The sequence below is a fragment of the Pochonia chlamydosporia genome, chromosome 2, assembly GCF_001653235.2.
Source record: "Pochonia chlamydosporia 170 chromosome 2, whole genome shotgun sequence".
In the NCBI taxonomy this organism is placed as follows: Eukaryota; Fungi; Ascomycota; class Sordariomycetes; order Hypocreales; family Clavicipitaceae; genus Pochonia; species Pochonia chlamydosporia.
The window spans coordinates 3,939,675-3,954,250 of NC_035791.1; the positions used below are offsets into that span (position 1 = coordinate 3,939,675).

Here is a 14,576-nt window from a genome sequence, read left to right on the forward strand (position 1 = left end):
GGGTTCCCTGTGCGATAAACCACCAGACCAGACCAGACCAGACCAGACCAGACCACACATCCTGACATAGACCAGACCCCCTTGTCCACAGCCACCAGACCGCACATGCGCCCACTTTCCCATCCATCAATGGCATGGGCCGCCTGCAGTCGCCGTGCGCTGGTTCATGCGTCTCTGACTTGACTCTCTGCTCAAGTGGTTGACACCAGAATAGACTTGGGACTTGCGGCGTCCCCAAGTCGTGCTTCCCGAAGTATCGATGTCCTTTGTTTCCTTCTCCTGGCTTCTAGTTGCTGTTGTGCTCGTGCCTGGTGTGCCTGTAAAAATCTGCTGGCGTTCAATGTTGCTCGCCTGGTTTAGAAACCTGGAAGTTTCTAGACTTGGGCTGCCTCACTTTCAATGTTCCTCACATCGCCTCGTCTGTCCACAATACTTCTTCGTACTGCAAACACAAATCTTGCCTTGAATCGAAGCAGGAACAAAGAGAAAGCCTCTGCGAATTTGTGGGCTCATACTGTATGTACGCTATCTTCTAGGATGGGTGCATTGGGCTCTACCAGGACACCTCGACAAATCCTTGAAGAAGTAATACGGAATACCAGCGGTACCCAGTCCTTAGTCCCATTCTCCGTTTCGATTCCACCGACCCACGTGTTCCACTTCGAGCAAAGCTGGAAGTGAGCCACCCACCCACCACCAGAGCACACCGTCCTGCAACGAAACAGTGCGGACGAATGTGCTGGAACTAGGCTCGTCTCTCGCCCTCCAGTCTCCAGTCTCCAGTCTCGAGCAGTCAAGTCTGGTCCAGTCTGGTTGAGCATCTGTGCACTGATAGGGGAGAAAAGATCTGGCTCTACCAGCCTCGACCTCGATTCGATAGCCTTAACTGAGCTGTCTGTCCACCCCCAAACTAATAAGACTGTGTCTGCATCGTCGCCTGCAGCATTCTCAGCTCAGCCAGCCCTCGCCCTCACCCTCGACACGGAATTGAATTGGCCTTGTCTTTCGCCTGTTCCCGACAAAGCTGGCTCGATTTGTCTCGGCTCGTCTGTTGGACAATTTTTGCCACTTCGCTGCGTGCCGCGAGTCGTCCAACGACGGGAGCTGAGAGATAGGAGTCAACTTCCCCTCCATACGATAGCCAACCCCATCCGACATCACCACCAACACTTCCACCACCAGTGTTGGTCGATCTGGACACCCAAAGGGCCAAAAACGAAAAAGAAGACATAATAGTGCTTCGTGGCCAAGCAGACGACGGACGACTGCATTTCCCACCTTCTTTTGAACCGCCTCACCCGACCATTGTTTGTTGAATGACGCGACCGACAGCACAAGTCTGAGACCACTCCGTGCCAGAAGGGAGGGCCTGACAAACAAAGACAGACAACACCCCTCGTTGACGAACATACGATCATCCTCCACAAGCCCGCATTCCGCTGCGACTACGACTGCGACGCCCAACCCCTCCTCCCTCGATCGACGACAAACATTGTGGCCCTCCATTGTTCACTCCTTCGCTTTCCCTCCCCGGCGGCCTTTATCCCTCCTGAACGCATGGAGTAGCTGGACATGGCCCATGCCCCTCTCCTTCGAAACAACACCGCTCCGGTCTTCCACTCCAACCAGAGCGGCGTCAGCGTCCTTCAGCAAAACAACATGAGTAGCGCACCACGCGGTAGCCAGCTGTCAGGTTCGACGGCTTATGCTGGCTCATCCACGTCCTTGACTTCCCTGAGCAGCGCTGCAACCGCAGTGCCAGGCCAGAATGGCGCAAACGTCATGGCCACTGCCAACATCATCAACCAAAAAGCCGATGCCTCGAGATCTCTGTATCAAATTTGTGTATCACTCAAACAACGATTAAGTCAGGTACCCGACTTCGCACAATACTTGGATCAGCTTGATCCAACCGATCCCGTCGACCCTCTATGGAACTTGTTTCGCTCCGGGTATCCCCTCCTCACAATCTACAACTCGCTACAGCCCACGGAGCCTCTCAGGGTAGACGATCCAAATGCGTCAGAAGCCAAGAAGTCCAAGATTGCTATTTTCAAGTTTGTGCAAGCTTGCATGAAGGAACTGCAGGTCCCCCCAGCTCAAAGTTTTGTGATTACTGATTTGATGGGGAATGACACCAGTGGCTTCGTCAAGGTTACACAAGTCGTCAACTATGTGCTCGATCTAGCAGACCAACGTGGCCTGTTGCTTCAGCTTCAGCCTTACCCCGAGGACGAAGCTGTGATTTCAACAGGGGGCTCACAAATGACGTACAGGGATCATATCGTAAAAGAACTCGTTGATACTGAGCGAAAATATGTCCAAGACTTGGAAAACCTGCACGACCTGAAAAAGACATTGGAGCAAAAGGGTCTCATCCCTGGTGACGTTGTGCACCAAATTTTCCTCAACATTAACGCGATCCTCGATTTCCAGCGACGATTTCTTATTCGGGTTGAAACGACAAATTCCTTGCCCAAGGCCGTCCAGCGATGGGGTGCCCCGTTTTGTTTCTACGAGGATGCCTTCGATATCTACCAGCCATTTATTGCCAACCAGCGCAAGGCCGCCCAAATTGCCAATCAGGTCTTTGAGAAGATTCAACAGTCGGACCATCCCGTTGCCGCAGATTTCAATACTTTAGACGGCTTTCTACTGAAACCCATGCAGCGACTGGTGAAATACCCATTGCTACTGAAGGATTTGGCCAAAAAATCCGAAGATGTGGAGGTCAAAGATGACCTAAACACTGGATGTGATGCTGCAGAACGGGTCTTACAAAAGGCCAACGAAGCGGTGAACCGTGATCTCCTAGATGAGGCTCTAGAAGAACTGATTACCCGAGTAGATGACTGGAAGTCCCATAAGGTGGAATCATTCGGCAAGCTGCTCCTCCACGGTGTCTATGGTGTGATCACTGGCAAGAGTGAACAAGAGAAGGATGTACGTACCACGCTGCTTGCTAAAGCCGCAATATGTCTGTTTGATCCGGAAATACTGACCATGATTGATGCAGTACGAAATCTATCTTTTCGAGTGTATCTTACTATGCTGCAAGGAAGCATCTGGCAAGAAGGACAAGACACGATCAACAGGTCCCAGGATTAGGAACAGGAACGCAAAGCTCCAGCTGAAGGGCAGGATTTTCATGACTAACGTGACTGATATCGTGTCCCTTTCGAAGCCGGGTGAGTCTAGAAAATCCAGTCGATTATCGTTGCCTGATTGCGCTAACGTTGAATCACTCCATAGGCTCGCACAGCGTTCAGATCTGGTGGAAGGGTGACCCTGGCGTCGAGAATTTCACCATCAAGTTCCTTAATGAGGAGACAATGAGAAAGTGGGCTGTAGGACTAGAGACGCAAAGAAAGGAAAACGCACCGCGACTGTCCACCAGCCAGGAGTCTATCAATAATGACTTTGCATGGACAAGGGACCACGCAGGCGGCCTCGAAAATCCCTACCTACAACAGGACGAAGATGACGATGAAGATTATGGACCGGCAACAGCTCCAGCACAATTTCCGATGCCTGCATCAATGGGCGCCGCCGTACCTCGTACTTCGTCAAGTTCCAGTCTAAGACAACGTTCTGCCACAGGAGAGAGCACGCAATCCCTTGCAGGCATTGCCAGAGCTCCCCCTCCGCGTTTCCCGCTGCCTATGCCACCGGCCCCCCTCAGTCTACAAACACAAGGCAGTGGTGCCCCCTCTCCCGGCTCTAGAGGCGGAGACAGCTATTTCTCTCCGGTGGCCGAGTCTCCGGCATCTTCTCGTACCAGCACCACAAGCGGCATCTTCCCTGGCCCTGCCTATCAGTTCCCTCCCAAAGCTGGTACACCACAGGCCGTCTGGGACGACCCGCGTTATGCCCCTCCTAATATGCCGCGCGCCCCATCAAGGGACGGATCATCGCCAAATCCAATAGGTATGAGTGCCAGAAACGCGCGAGGGCCCTCTCTGCCGGCAATGGCCACTCACAGTCAGACCGCAGCTCAGCAGCAGCGAAGTAGATCTTACAGCACTCCAGATGTGAACGTTGGAGGTATTCCCCGGCAGCGCCAACCGAGTCAAGGCAACGTTCCGGCTGTGCCTGGCATCCCCCAGCATTTACATCCGGCCCACGATGGCAACATCCCGAGGTCGCAAACAGGCTCCCCTCGTAACGATTTGCCAATACGAACCAGCACACAGAGCCCTGGGTTGCAACGTGAACGAATGCATCAACACTCGGGAAGTCTTGGTGGTACTATGACGCATTTCCCTTCACAACCTACTTACCAGCGCGGGAACACACCTACGGGAGGCAACGGGCTGCGAGTCGACTCTGCCACAGCGAACTCGCGGAATGTGTCTCCATCTATTGGCACGGGAACGTTGCCTCCAACTAGCAACCCGATGGCTAGCCCAGATTTACCTATGCCGACACAATTGAAAGTCAGAGTGAACTGTGACAGCGGAAATTACGTGACGCTCGTTGTCGCATTCAACATTACCTACCAATCTCTGATCGACCGAATTGATGCTAAACTCGCGCGATTTATGACGAGCAGTATCGGCAAAGGTCTGCTGAAGCTACGGTACCGTGATGAAGACGGCGACTTCGTCACCATCCAAAGCGATGACGACATTCAAATTGCCTTTATGGAATGGCGTGAGGGTGTCCGAAACATGTATTCTGGCGGCGTAGGAGAGATAGAACTCTTCTGTGTTGGAGACGGTCAATAGGCTACTTTCTGAAGTGCCGTTTCCAAGCCTTGTGGCTCATTTACGAAGTTACCTACAGCATTTATCGCACAAGGCGTTTAGGCGCATGCTGGTTTTCGCATCATTCACGAATGGAACCCATCCGATTTCTTTGAACAATCAGCCGAACGCAGGGGTTGACTGCCCATTTCTTTTCCTCGTTTTTTTTTAACAGTAAATTCATCATATAGACACGGCATTGCAGCGACTTGTATGTCCACAGAGATTCGACCTGATGGGAGCTGTCAGCTTGATGAGGCATGATGTGTACCCTGGATCATTCATCCTGTCTCCCTTTGTTGTTCCCTCATTTTTACTGTACGGATTGCTGTAGGCCGTTGCTTATCAGCGACACATTCTCAACTTGGTTGTGAAGCGGACGAGGTGTCTGTCTCATGATGATGATGGCGTGTATTCGCATTTGTTGAACCCACGGCATTTGGCATTCTGTAGAGACAATACCGCAAGGCTGTAGCATGACACCATCTTTTCATCATTTTTGGCAATTTTACGAACATGATTTACAGGCGCTACTGGGAGGTTCGCGGAGCCAGGCAATTGGAGGCTGGCGCATCCTGGGTTTCACTCCTTTTCTTTCCGGTCAGAATGATATATGGCCACACACTCTTTTGGGATTGTGTATTTTCTTCTTATCTTGAAACTCTGTGGAAACTGAGTTGGATTTTATCGGCGGCTGCAAAGCTGGATAGACGATGGCAAGGAGGGACAGAAACAGTTGGGCCTTCTGTGCATAGTAGACTTGGAGGATGGGATCGAGGGAGAATTTTGGTCTCAACTTCAATAGATACTGACTTACTCACTGCTTGTTTCTGTCTGTGACAAAGAATTGTGGTCAATGAGCTGATCGTGAATGTATGTGAACCTGTTATGATCCATAATCTACATCTATCGGTTCCATAATCTTCATGGTGGCTGCTATACTCGTACAAAGGCCATCAAAGCCTTAATATCCCCTTTCCTAGCCATATACTACAAAAAAGCCAACTTGAAAACGCCAAACAATGCAAAAGTCCCACGTGGGACCAAGCACATACACAAAAGATTTTGTCGCTTAACTCTTTCATCCCCCGTAGGAAACCCCACTCACAACAAGCTCGTCACCTCCAGCCCTGCCATCACTTTTGCTTCCTCGGACTCGTCACATACTTCTGCATCCTCGAAAGGTGGTAATTGATCGTATTTGTAGGCGCAGGAGGCGGCGGCGGACCGTCCATACATTTGCGGAGTTGGGTCTCGATGGCAGCGCACCCGGCGGCGTTGTAACCCGCTGATGCCCAGCATGCTGTGACTAGTTAGATTGGTGCCGTGGAATTGGAATGGCGGGAAGAATTGAGGACGTACCGAGGACGCTGGACATTATTGCGATGCAGGGGTTTTCGGGCGTTCGCTTGGGGTTGTGGACGCGGAGGGTTTTGAGGGGCGGTAGGCGGATGGGTTTGTGGCCGCCGGACATGGTGACTGATTTTGGATGGCGGATGGGGTGGGATGGAGATTGTTGAGCGGTTGGCGTTGATAGTTGACTTTGGAGCTTTTGGTGTTGATGAGCTCTCAAGATTTGAGGATCGTGGTCACGTGGCTGCCTGGTAGAGGTGTCACGTGATGGGTCTTGGTGTTGGGATTGGAGGTCTGGGATTTGTTTTTGGAATGAGAATTCGAAATGAGGGATTTATTGGAAATTCTGGATGGTGTAGTTATTTGTCAAATGTTGCGGCTTTGTGGTTGTGATTTATTACTGTTGTATTGTGCTGTAAACTGCATTCTTGGCTGTGGTTGATGCTTGCCTTGGTTGAGGTCATTCACAGAATTGGAACCTGTAGACATCATCTGAGATGACTGGCAGGTGATTATCTTACTTCCACTATGTATACGTATCGCTAATTTCTATTAGAAGAACAACGCAAAAAAAGGACGCCAGTCTGTCAAGAAAATGTTACCCAGCCATCCCTGACCAGCTTCCTTGATAGCAAATTAGAAGTTCGTCACGAAATGCCCAAGTGAACCCTACAATGAACTCGGCAGCAGTTCTTTCTCACGCTTATACGCCGCCGGCGGCTCAGTAGGCCTCAACTTCCCAGACAACTTCCCGAAAAAACCACCCTCTTTATTCCTTCTCCCCCATGCGCTATTCTTGGATTTGGCGTTCTTATTCTTCCCACTCTTGCCAGCTTTCTTATTCTTGCGCCGCCGAAAGAAGAAGTAAAATCCGACAATGATGAGAGTACAGGGAATCGCGACGCAGAATCCAATGATGAACTTGGTGCTCTGGTCGGATCCGCCTGAGTTTTTGGCGGCAAGCCCCCCGGCGGCGATGCCTGAACCGGCGGTGCCAGCGGAGGCGCGGTCGAATATTGACTGGGTTTGTCAGGTGGCTGGATGTATTGAGGGGGGATGTGCGACGTACTCTTTCTGGGATTGGGATGATCATTGTTGGGATGTTGTGGCTGCGTTTGCGGTGCCGTATGGGGAGAAGTTGGAGTTGGTGAGTTTGCGCGTGGATATGGGATACAGCTGGGATGGAATGGACGGCATCTCCTTTGTATTTGGGAGTCAATGTGTAATGTATCACGATCCGGATGTTTACTAGGTGTGCCGAGACGCTGATGTGACTTGATGACGTCGAGGTCCACAAGATGTGAGGACTTGTTCTTGGCGTCATTAACTATTGTGTTTGACATGGTGATAACGCATGGTATGGAATTGGTAAACATGGGTAAATGATCAAAACTTGCTAGTAGATGTATGTGTATAATACCAAGCGATACACTGATGAAGAATCAAGGTGATTTCGCTGTAGATTGCTTGATCATCGTGGATCTAGATTGGGTTATTGTTGACAACGCCAAGACCGGCATGTAAGTAGATCTCGGCGCTAAATCTCAAACCTTATTAGTGGCTGAACGGGTACGAAGACCGAATTGGCTGGGCTAGCTCTGTTTATGCTTGTACATGCCGGAATGGCCTGTGAGATCTACTAATAGTAGGTCTCCGAGGCACTCGTGTATAAGTAGGGAATATCGTGAAGTTTAAATTCAGCTATGTGTGCAGAGAATGCGTCAAAATTTATGTCAAACTACGCGCTACTTTCAAGGGGAGCAGGATATCCATACACCAATGAGGAGTGGACGAGACTCTGGACAAGGCAGCGTCGTTGTTCGAACTTGTATTATGACCAACCTAGACAATATGAATGAGCAGCAAGGAGTACTCTATGTAAACAGTGGGTGATGTGGTCGAAACTAAATCCACTAGATGGCCTACCATAATTTCCAACGGCTATATTGGCTATACAAACACCACAATGTATGTACGCCAGAAGACAGGACCATCCAAGCACCCATACAAAGAACAACAGAGCAAACGACGCATGGCAACACGAATACCCCTCAAATATTCCATAGTTTCAGTTGTTCCTAAAGCATCAGTACGTTCGCCCACCCAGCCTTGAAATGTTGTCTTTCCATTCATGCGGAGGAAATTCGCCGCGACAGACGTCCCTACAGCAGGATCAACGAGAGATGCCTCGAACTCATCTACGTTCTTAGTTCCATAAGCCATATGACACTGTACCACGTCGATTCAAGTGCTGTTCTGGGGTTCTTAATTCATATTGTCACCACGCTCGGTCGACTCTTGCACAACGATGTTCTTCGCAGCCACCTTGGACGCAGAGCCGAGGGGTAACTGATCGGGTAGCCCCAGGGAACGGCCTTGGCGTTCACCCTTGCGCGGCTTTTTCGTAGCATCTGGTCGTGCGAACTCGTGGTCATCTTTTCCCCTTTTCTCGGGCTCGCCTTCGGGCTTGGGCTCAGACGTTGCTGTTGGAACGGCGGACTGGATAGTGTCCGGTTGTGCCCTTGTCTCGCTGAAGCTGTTCGCCTCGTGACGGGGTTCCTTCTGAGGGCGGCGCATATGGCTGCGGTCTGGCACGCCATGGGGAGGAATCTGAGGGGGACCGTTGTGGACCGAGATGGGACACGTGCTGCCGACGGCGATGAAGGCAGCCATGACGAGGGCGTTGTTGAATCGCATTTTGTGATATAAGTGTTAGTTTTTTTTTTGTTTTTGTGACAAGAGTAACTGTGTGTTCGTGGGAGTAGAAAGGGAGCAAAGTCAGGATAGAGGAAAGCGTGTCCCAGTTCGAGGGGATAGTTGGCGTTTATATCTGAACTGCAAGCATTGCTTGGTGACTGAGCTCGTAGGTTTGTGGCTGCATTATGGTGAAGTGTAATTATGTGGTTTATATCTAAGCTTGTTAAGTCTAATGCTTGCTGGGTGAAGCTTCACTGACTAAATTTGGTGGCTTTGAAGCGATGCACTCTTGCGCTTCATGGCGGCAAGAATGTTGCAACTAATGCAAGCTATGACTATAGTGTGATGGATGCCCAGGCTGTGTACTGTACACCTGAGGCTCGATATATTTCCTAGAGGGAGCATTTGGGACCAAGCGTTCACTAGTTGAGTTTGACTTCAGCCCGTCGAGCATCCGAGCCTGGTCAGATACCATGACAACGCGGAAGACCATTTGGTGGAAGCCTGGCCAAAAGGTGGCACGTGGAGGGGACTTGCAATGTTAATGACGAGTATGGGCTACTCGAAGAGTTTCTCAAGTAGGCACATCTCGTTGGCGCAATGGTGTGCCTCTCAATGCGTAGGATATGCGGGTTGGATCGGAAATTTTTCCATGAATGGAACTTCTTCTGCCCTGTAAATCTCATTTGCTCGGCCTTAAACTGCTCCGAATAGCAAAACTGGCATATAATGTCTATGCCAGATGGATTGTGCCGTTGTTACATCTATGAATAACATACAAAACTGAGTAAGCAGCAGCCGAACCGGAAGATCTAAAACCGAATTCTCGCCTGAAGGCTTGAGACTCGACTGAGGAACATGGGAAGCGAGTTTACACTGTTTCCATGTGAAACCAAATGCCAACTAGCTACCAAAATGCGATACTGCTGCAGAGGTCGATCACAGTGACAGACAACAGAGCCGGGTTTAATATCTCATGATTGGTCTCACGAAGCTATAGTGAGAACAGTCCCTGGCCTATTCTACCAGCAAACGGCACAACATGTACTCCGTACATTGTCAGTTTCTGGCCCTGGACTACGATATATTGAGTTTATATCCGCGTGGCACCAGCGTGTGCAGAGTTATTCATTTCAATCTTTCCCCACATCTTCCTCGAAGCCTTCCCTTTTGGTCGTTCATAGACAAACCCAATTGACGATGGTCTGACTAGGGTCCTTGCCATTATGCATGTGGGTTCGCTCGGCTTCAGGCTAAACTTAGCAAAATGTCTAAACTTAGACCGCCGATCATGATCAGATCGAGCAGTCAGCAGCCTGTCTAGTCCATATCCTACAACACACGTCATTCAGGAAGAATGTTGGGCCGCATCCACAGTCCGTCAGCTTCCACGCCGACGATGTCCCAATTGACTCCGTCAAAGTCTACATTGCGACTCTTGGCACACCCGTTATACTCGCATTCGGCGCATGAGACTTCGGCAACTGCCCGACAATTCATCAGTGACCAGCAGCATTCTAATTGCAGAGCTGTCATGCTCTTGGCCTTGACTGCCATAACCACCAGCGATGCCGGGGGTGCCAACTGGCCGGAGTTGTGACGTATGCCGGGCGCGCAAGAAAAAGGTATACATTTCCAAAATCAAAGAGTTTAATAGACTATCTAGTTAAAAGTAGTCGTAGCGCTGATACACTGGAATTGTAGTGCGACGAAAAGCAACCAAAGTGCTCTAGATGCGAAAGACTCGGACTTACATGCGTCGGCGCCGGCCAAAAGCGGTACAAGTTCCGCTACTCAACATCGTCAAACGCAACTGCCGGCCCATTCAAGCGCGATTCATGGAGTCCAGACGACAAGGCGATACGAGTATCACGACCGCCGAGCAATGACGTAACTCGTACGACGAGCTCGTTTGCGTCGATCCTCAAAGTTGCGGATGCGGGGCACAGTATCTTGTCGTTTGGGCAGTTCTTCGAGGAGATTCCGAAGAGGATGGGCAAGAATGAAGCGTTGATCGCGTCTACAAAGGTGTTGACGAGCAGTGCGAAGACTTTTTATACGGGGGCGCCGACGGTTCAGGCGTTTACGCATTATGGGAAGGCGTTACGGAGTTTGAGGAGCAGTGTTTCTTCTGCAGAGGATACGACGGACTGTATGGATGCTATTTTTTCTATTGGCATACTGTGTTTATCTCATGTGAGTGTCTTGTGCGCGTCTTGTGATGCTAATGCTGATATCGTGGTAGAATCTGCTGGGCAGTCAACGGGGCGAATATGAGATTCACATACGCGGACTGCTCTCTCTGTTGAGCAAGATGCCTGATAGACCGCTGAAAAGCGAATTCCACAAGCAAGGAGTCTCTGCGGCGTGGGCTCTCGTCGTACGTTTAGTCATTACACGCCATCACAGGCAAATACTAACACTTACAGATTGGCGAATGCATCATGGATCCCAGCATAAAGATACCCCAACAGCTAATAGACCGACGAAAACGCCGATTCGGCCCCATTGCAACCGACCCTGCAGGATTCACCACCGAATTCTACACCCTTCGCTGGGAGAATCTCATCCCACTGCCCTCACAACTACACGACCCAGAGCTCTACCACAAAGAAATAGCAACCACATACCAAGACATGCTTCTCGAGTCTCCGCGCCTCATAACCATTGCGAACCAACTATCCTGCGCAACGCAAGTAGTGCCCGACCAATCCCTAGCTCTGCAGTATATCCTCGCCGAGACAGGCAACTCGGAGCTCTTATCCATGTCCCTAGTCCTCAACAAGACGTTGCAGATTCTCGATCCCACGGATACTACGCTTGTGAAACAGGCGATGAGTTTAGTTTCAGAGATTATAAAGGCTACAGAGCGGTTGGACCATTTCAAACCCCTTGGTACGGCGCGATTACCACCCGCGCTGTGTCTCGCGTGGGTTGTGGCACCGACGGCAGAGCAAAAGACGAAGATGCGGGAGGTTTTGGAAGAGCATGTATATGATTTTAGGGGTGTTACGTGGGAGGATTTGGCGGGGAGGTATGAGAGGCGGTTTGGGGATATTCGGGATCGGGTTAGGATACGGAGGCTGGCGTTTCGTGTGTTGGAGTAGGATTTGATGGATTTGATGCTGTTGCGGTAAGTATATCCAGGTTTGTATTAATTTAGCACGGTACGGTTTGGGAAATGGGATATGGTACAATGGCGGGAATTGCCAAAAATAAGAAGTATCCTTGTGGTGATTATTTTGGCTGAGGCTGCACTTACATGAATGACACCTCAATACAGTTAAATAACGTCATCCAAAGCACCAACACCAACCCAAATATAGTCCATGCCCATTGACGCTCAGACACTCACAGACCACAGACCACAGACCACCATCCGACCACCGACACGATCCAAATGCATCCATCGCGTCACAAACCCCTTTCCACCGCCCATTCATCCGAAACAACCACGCGAGTAAGAATGTCCGGCAACCCCGAAAGCGGCCAGCCACCCAAATTTGTTCTGGAAGCAGTGGGGGTGGGCGGCGACGGAATCCCACTCGTCTTGTCTGCTGTTATGTGCTGTCAAGTAAAATCCCCCCGCAATATGCAAAACTCTATTGAGTAGTTGTGCAGTCGGGTGGTTTGACTCGGGAGTCGGCGATCGGGGGTGCTTGGCTTCGGGGTACGGGAGTCAGAGGAAATTTCCACGTGGCGGCTAGTGGATCGGTAAGTCATTCCTGGAGACGAAAGAAAAAAAGTGAAAAATGCTGGAATGATGGGAGAGGTTGGGAATGGTATGTGGTGGTTGATCTCGATGACATTCATGTTGTGATACCAATTGTTGGTGGATAGTCGGCGCTGATCTCGATGATGTGAGGAATGCGACGCAGATGGTTATCGGACGCGTTATACGGGTCAACAAGCGGTGACACGATGTTGTTGAAATTGCTCCGAGTGTGTATGTCGGTTACTTGCGCACTGCAGTTCGCAATCAGGGAAGCAAATTACGTGAGATGACAGTCACATTATGGGCGAGAGAAAAACGAGTAAAACGGTAATCTTATGGTATTCCTGCCATTCAGTGTCAGCTATCCTAGCCGACCAACAACATGCGATTGAAAAACCCTCCTTGACAAATTTGTATCCCAAACAGCCTCCCTAGCCAACAATGCAATATACAGTGCTAAAGTGAAAGTAATTTGAAGTTAAAGAAAAAAAGAAAAAAAAAAAGGGGGCCGCTAAAATGCCCAGTGAGTGCGCATGCTCCTTTCTCTATAAATGGGAGTCTCTTATGATTGTATTGGTGGATGGGTTCCTGTCATGAATTTGCGTAGTGGGTATCAGCAGTCTATCGTCTTTGTGCGGTGTTGCGATGATGTAGTTGTATAAGCGCGCCGGTCTTTGAGGCTGAGTAGTTGAGTTGTCGATGGTGTTGGTCGCTGGCACATGCCAGCAAGTGCGTGTTGCAACATCTGCCAGATCAAGCTCTCAGCTCAATGTAGGTGACGGAGAAGAAAAAGAGGCGTCCAATGTTGTGATTCACTTGCGGTGGCTCTTAGAGCTCTTGTGGTGTCTCCTGACGCGCTCTCGACCTCTTCGTTCTTCTTCTTGGCTGTGCTCGGTTCTTCCATCATCGCTCCCGCTGCTCAAACGTCGACGGTCCTCCTCATACCATGCACTCAGTGATTTCCCTCCAAACATTAAATCTTCATCTTCGATGACAATCGGTTGTACCCATGAGTGTGAGTTGAAGTCGGCCTCCCGCGCGGAAGGATCCAGACCAAGATGGTTGGGAACGAGGTAGTATGTTGATTCTTGTTTAGGCGTCATTGTGGACGAGGTTGTGTAAGATTGGGTTTTTGGTGGCGACGATGTATGCGCGACGTCTTGGTGCACCGCGTCTTTATGAGTCTTGTTGGTGCGCTTCTCTTCAATGGGGAGGGCCAGGGCGAAGGGCACAGGACAAAAATATCTTCTTTATCACAAAGAAGATATTTTTAGATGGTGAGGGGTGTGATGTATAGAAGAGTCAGAGCAAGTAGACGAAATGAGACGGGATGAGTCTTTGTTATATCAGGATCGGTGTTGGTTCGGACTGGTGGCGGGTCCAGAGTCCAAGACGTCTGGTGGAGCTGGAGGGGCCGAGGGGCAAAGACAAGGTTACCTTGGAGGTAAACAAGACAGATTGACAGACAGGACAGGCCAGACGGTGCGCGGCCCTCGTGTAGCTCTCAGCTAAGAAACGGAGCAGAGAGGAAATGTGGAGTCTCAGGTACTTAATAAGTAATTGACACTGGGCTGAGGAACGGAAGCGTGTGTTTTGAGACTCAGCTGAGCAAATAGACCGACAACAAATTGAGCTTAATTATTTTCAGCTGTGAGTCCCGACCGTGTGTCGATTTTGCAGGGAAGAGGTTAAGCGAAGAGGAGGAGGGATTGGAAAGCTGCAAAATTGAGGAAATTATAACAGATTAAAATAAAAAAAACTTGCGGTGCCGGCACCGGACGAGTCATAAAATTGTATGTGCGTCTTCTTTTGGTGACTGCACATGTGTCTCCAAGTGCGATCGTCGGTCAAGCGGTGCGCGCAACAAGTCAAGTCTGGTCTTGTCAAGTTGGTGCCACCGGAACCAGCCGGAAAAGGGAGATGCTGCGAACTTGTAGGGAAGGTGTCAGAGAAGTTGGTAGCAGGTCGATACAACTCCAGCGCCTCAACGGAGTCTGGTGTCTGAAGGACAGTCAATCCTCAAAAGACGGTTGGATCTCAAACGGAAGAATGGAGCGTAGTGGAGG

The 14,576-nt window shown here is 50.1% G+C and overlaps 5 protein-coding genes across 5 annotated transcripts; 1 reads left to right on the forward strand and 4 right to left on the reverse strand.

The window, feature by feature from the left end:
- Window positions 1-1,572: 1,572 nt before the first annotated feature.
- VFPPC_03265 (Rho guanyl nucleotide exchange factor) lies at window positions 1,573-4,727 on the forward strand (the record flags this gene model as incomplete). The annotated part of the gene is made up of 3 exons (XM_018282785.1): window positions 1,573-2,943; window positions 3,017-3,188; window positions 3,253-4,727. 3 exons carry the CDS (start codon window positions 1,573-1,575, stop codon window positions 4,725-4,727), a joined length of 3,018 nt encoding a protein of 1,005 aa, XP_018147408.1.
- Window positions 4,728-5,881: 1,154 nt separating this feature from the next.
- VFPPC_13437 (ribosomal protein MRP10, mitochondrial) lies at window positions 5,882-6,219 on the reverse strand (the record flags this gene model as incomplete). Its single annotated transcript, XM_018291214.1, has 2 exons — window positions 5,882-6,048; window positions 6,108-6,219. The coding sequence occupies 2 exons, from the start codon at window positions 6,217-6,219 to the stop codon at window positions 5,882-5,884; spliced, it is 279 nt and encodes a 92-aa protein (XP_018147409.1).
- Window positions 6,220-6,767: 548 nt separating this feature from the next.
- VFPPC_13438 (transmembrane alpha-helix domain-containing protein) lies at window positions 6,768-7,191 on the reverse strand (the record flags this gene model as incomplete). Its single annotated transcript, XM_018291215.1, has 2 exons — window positions 6,768-7,118; window positions 7,168-7,191. 2 exons carry the CDS (start codon window positions 7,189-7,191, stop codon window positions 6,768-6,770), a joined length of 375 nt encoding a protein of 124 aa, XP_018147410.1.
- A 1,172-nt stretch (window positions 7,192-8,363) lies between these two features.
- On the reverse strand, window positions 8,364-8,795 carry VFPPC_13439 (hypothetical protein; the record flags this gene model as incomplete). Its single annotated transcript, XM_018291216.1, has 1 exon — window positions 8,364-8,795. One exon carries the CDS (start codon window positions 8,793-8,795, stop codon window positions 8,364-8,366), a length of 432 nt encoding a protein of 143 aa, XP_018147411.1.
- Window positions 8,796-13,131: 4,336 nt separating this feature from the next.
- Window positions 13,132-13,613, reverse strand: VFPPC_17522 (hypothetical protein; the record flags this gene model as incomplete). The annotated part of the gene is made up of 2 exons (XM_022429222.1): window positions 13,132-13,255; window positions 13,327-13,613. The coding sequence occupies 2 exons, from the start codon at window positions 13,611-13,613 to the stop codon at window positions 13,132-13,134; spliced, it is 411 nt and encodes a 136-aa protein (XP_022285751.1).
- Window positions 13,614-14,576: the final 963 nt, after the last annotated feature.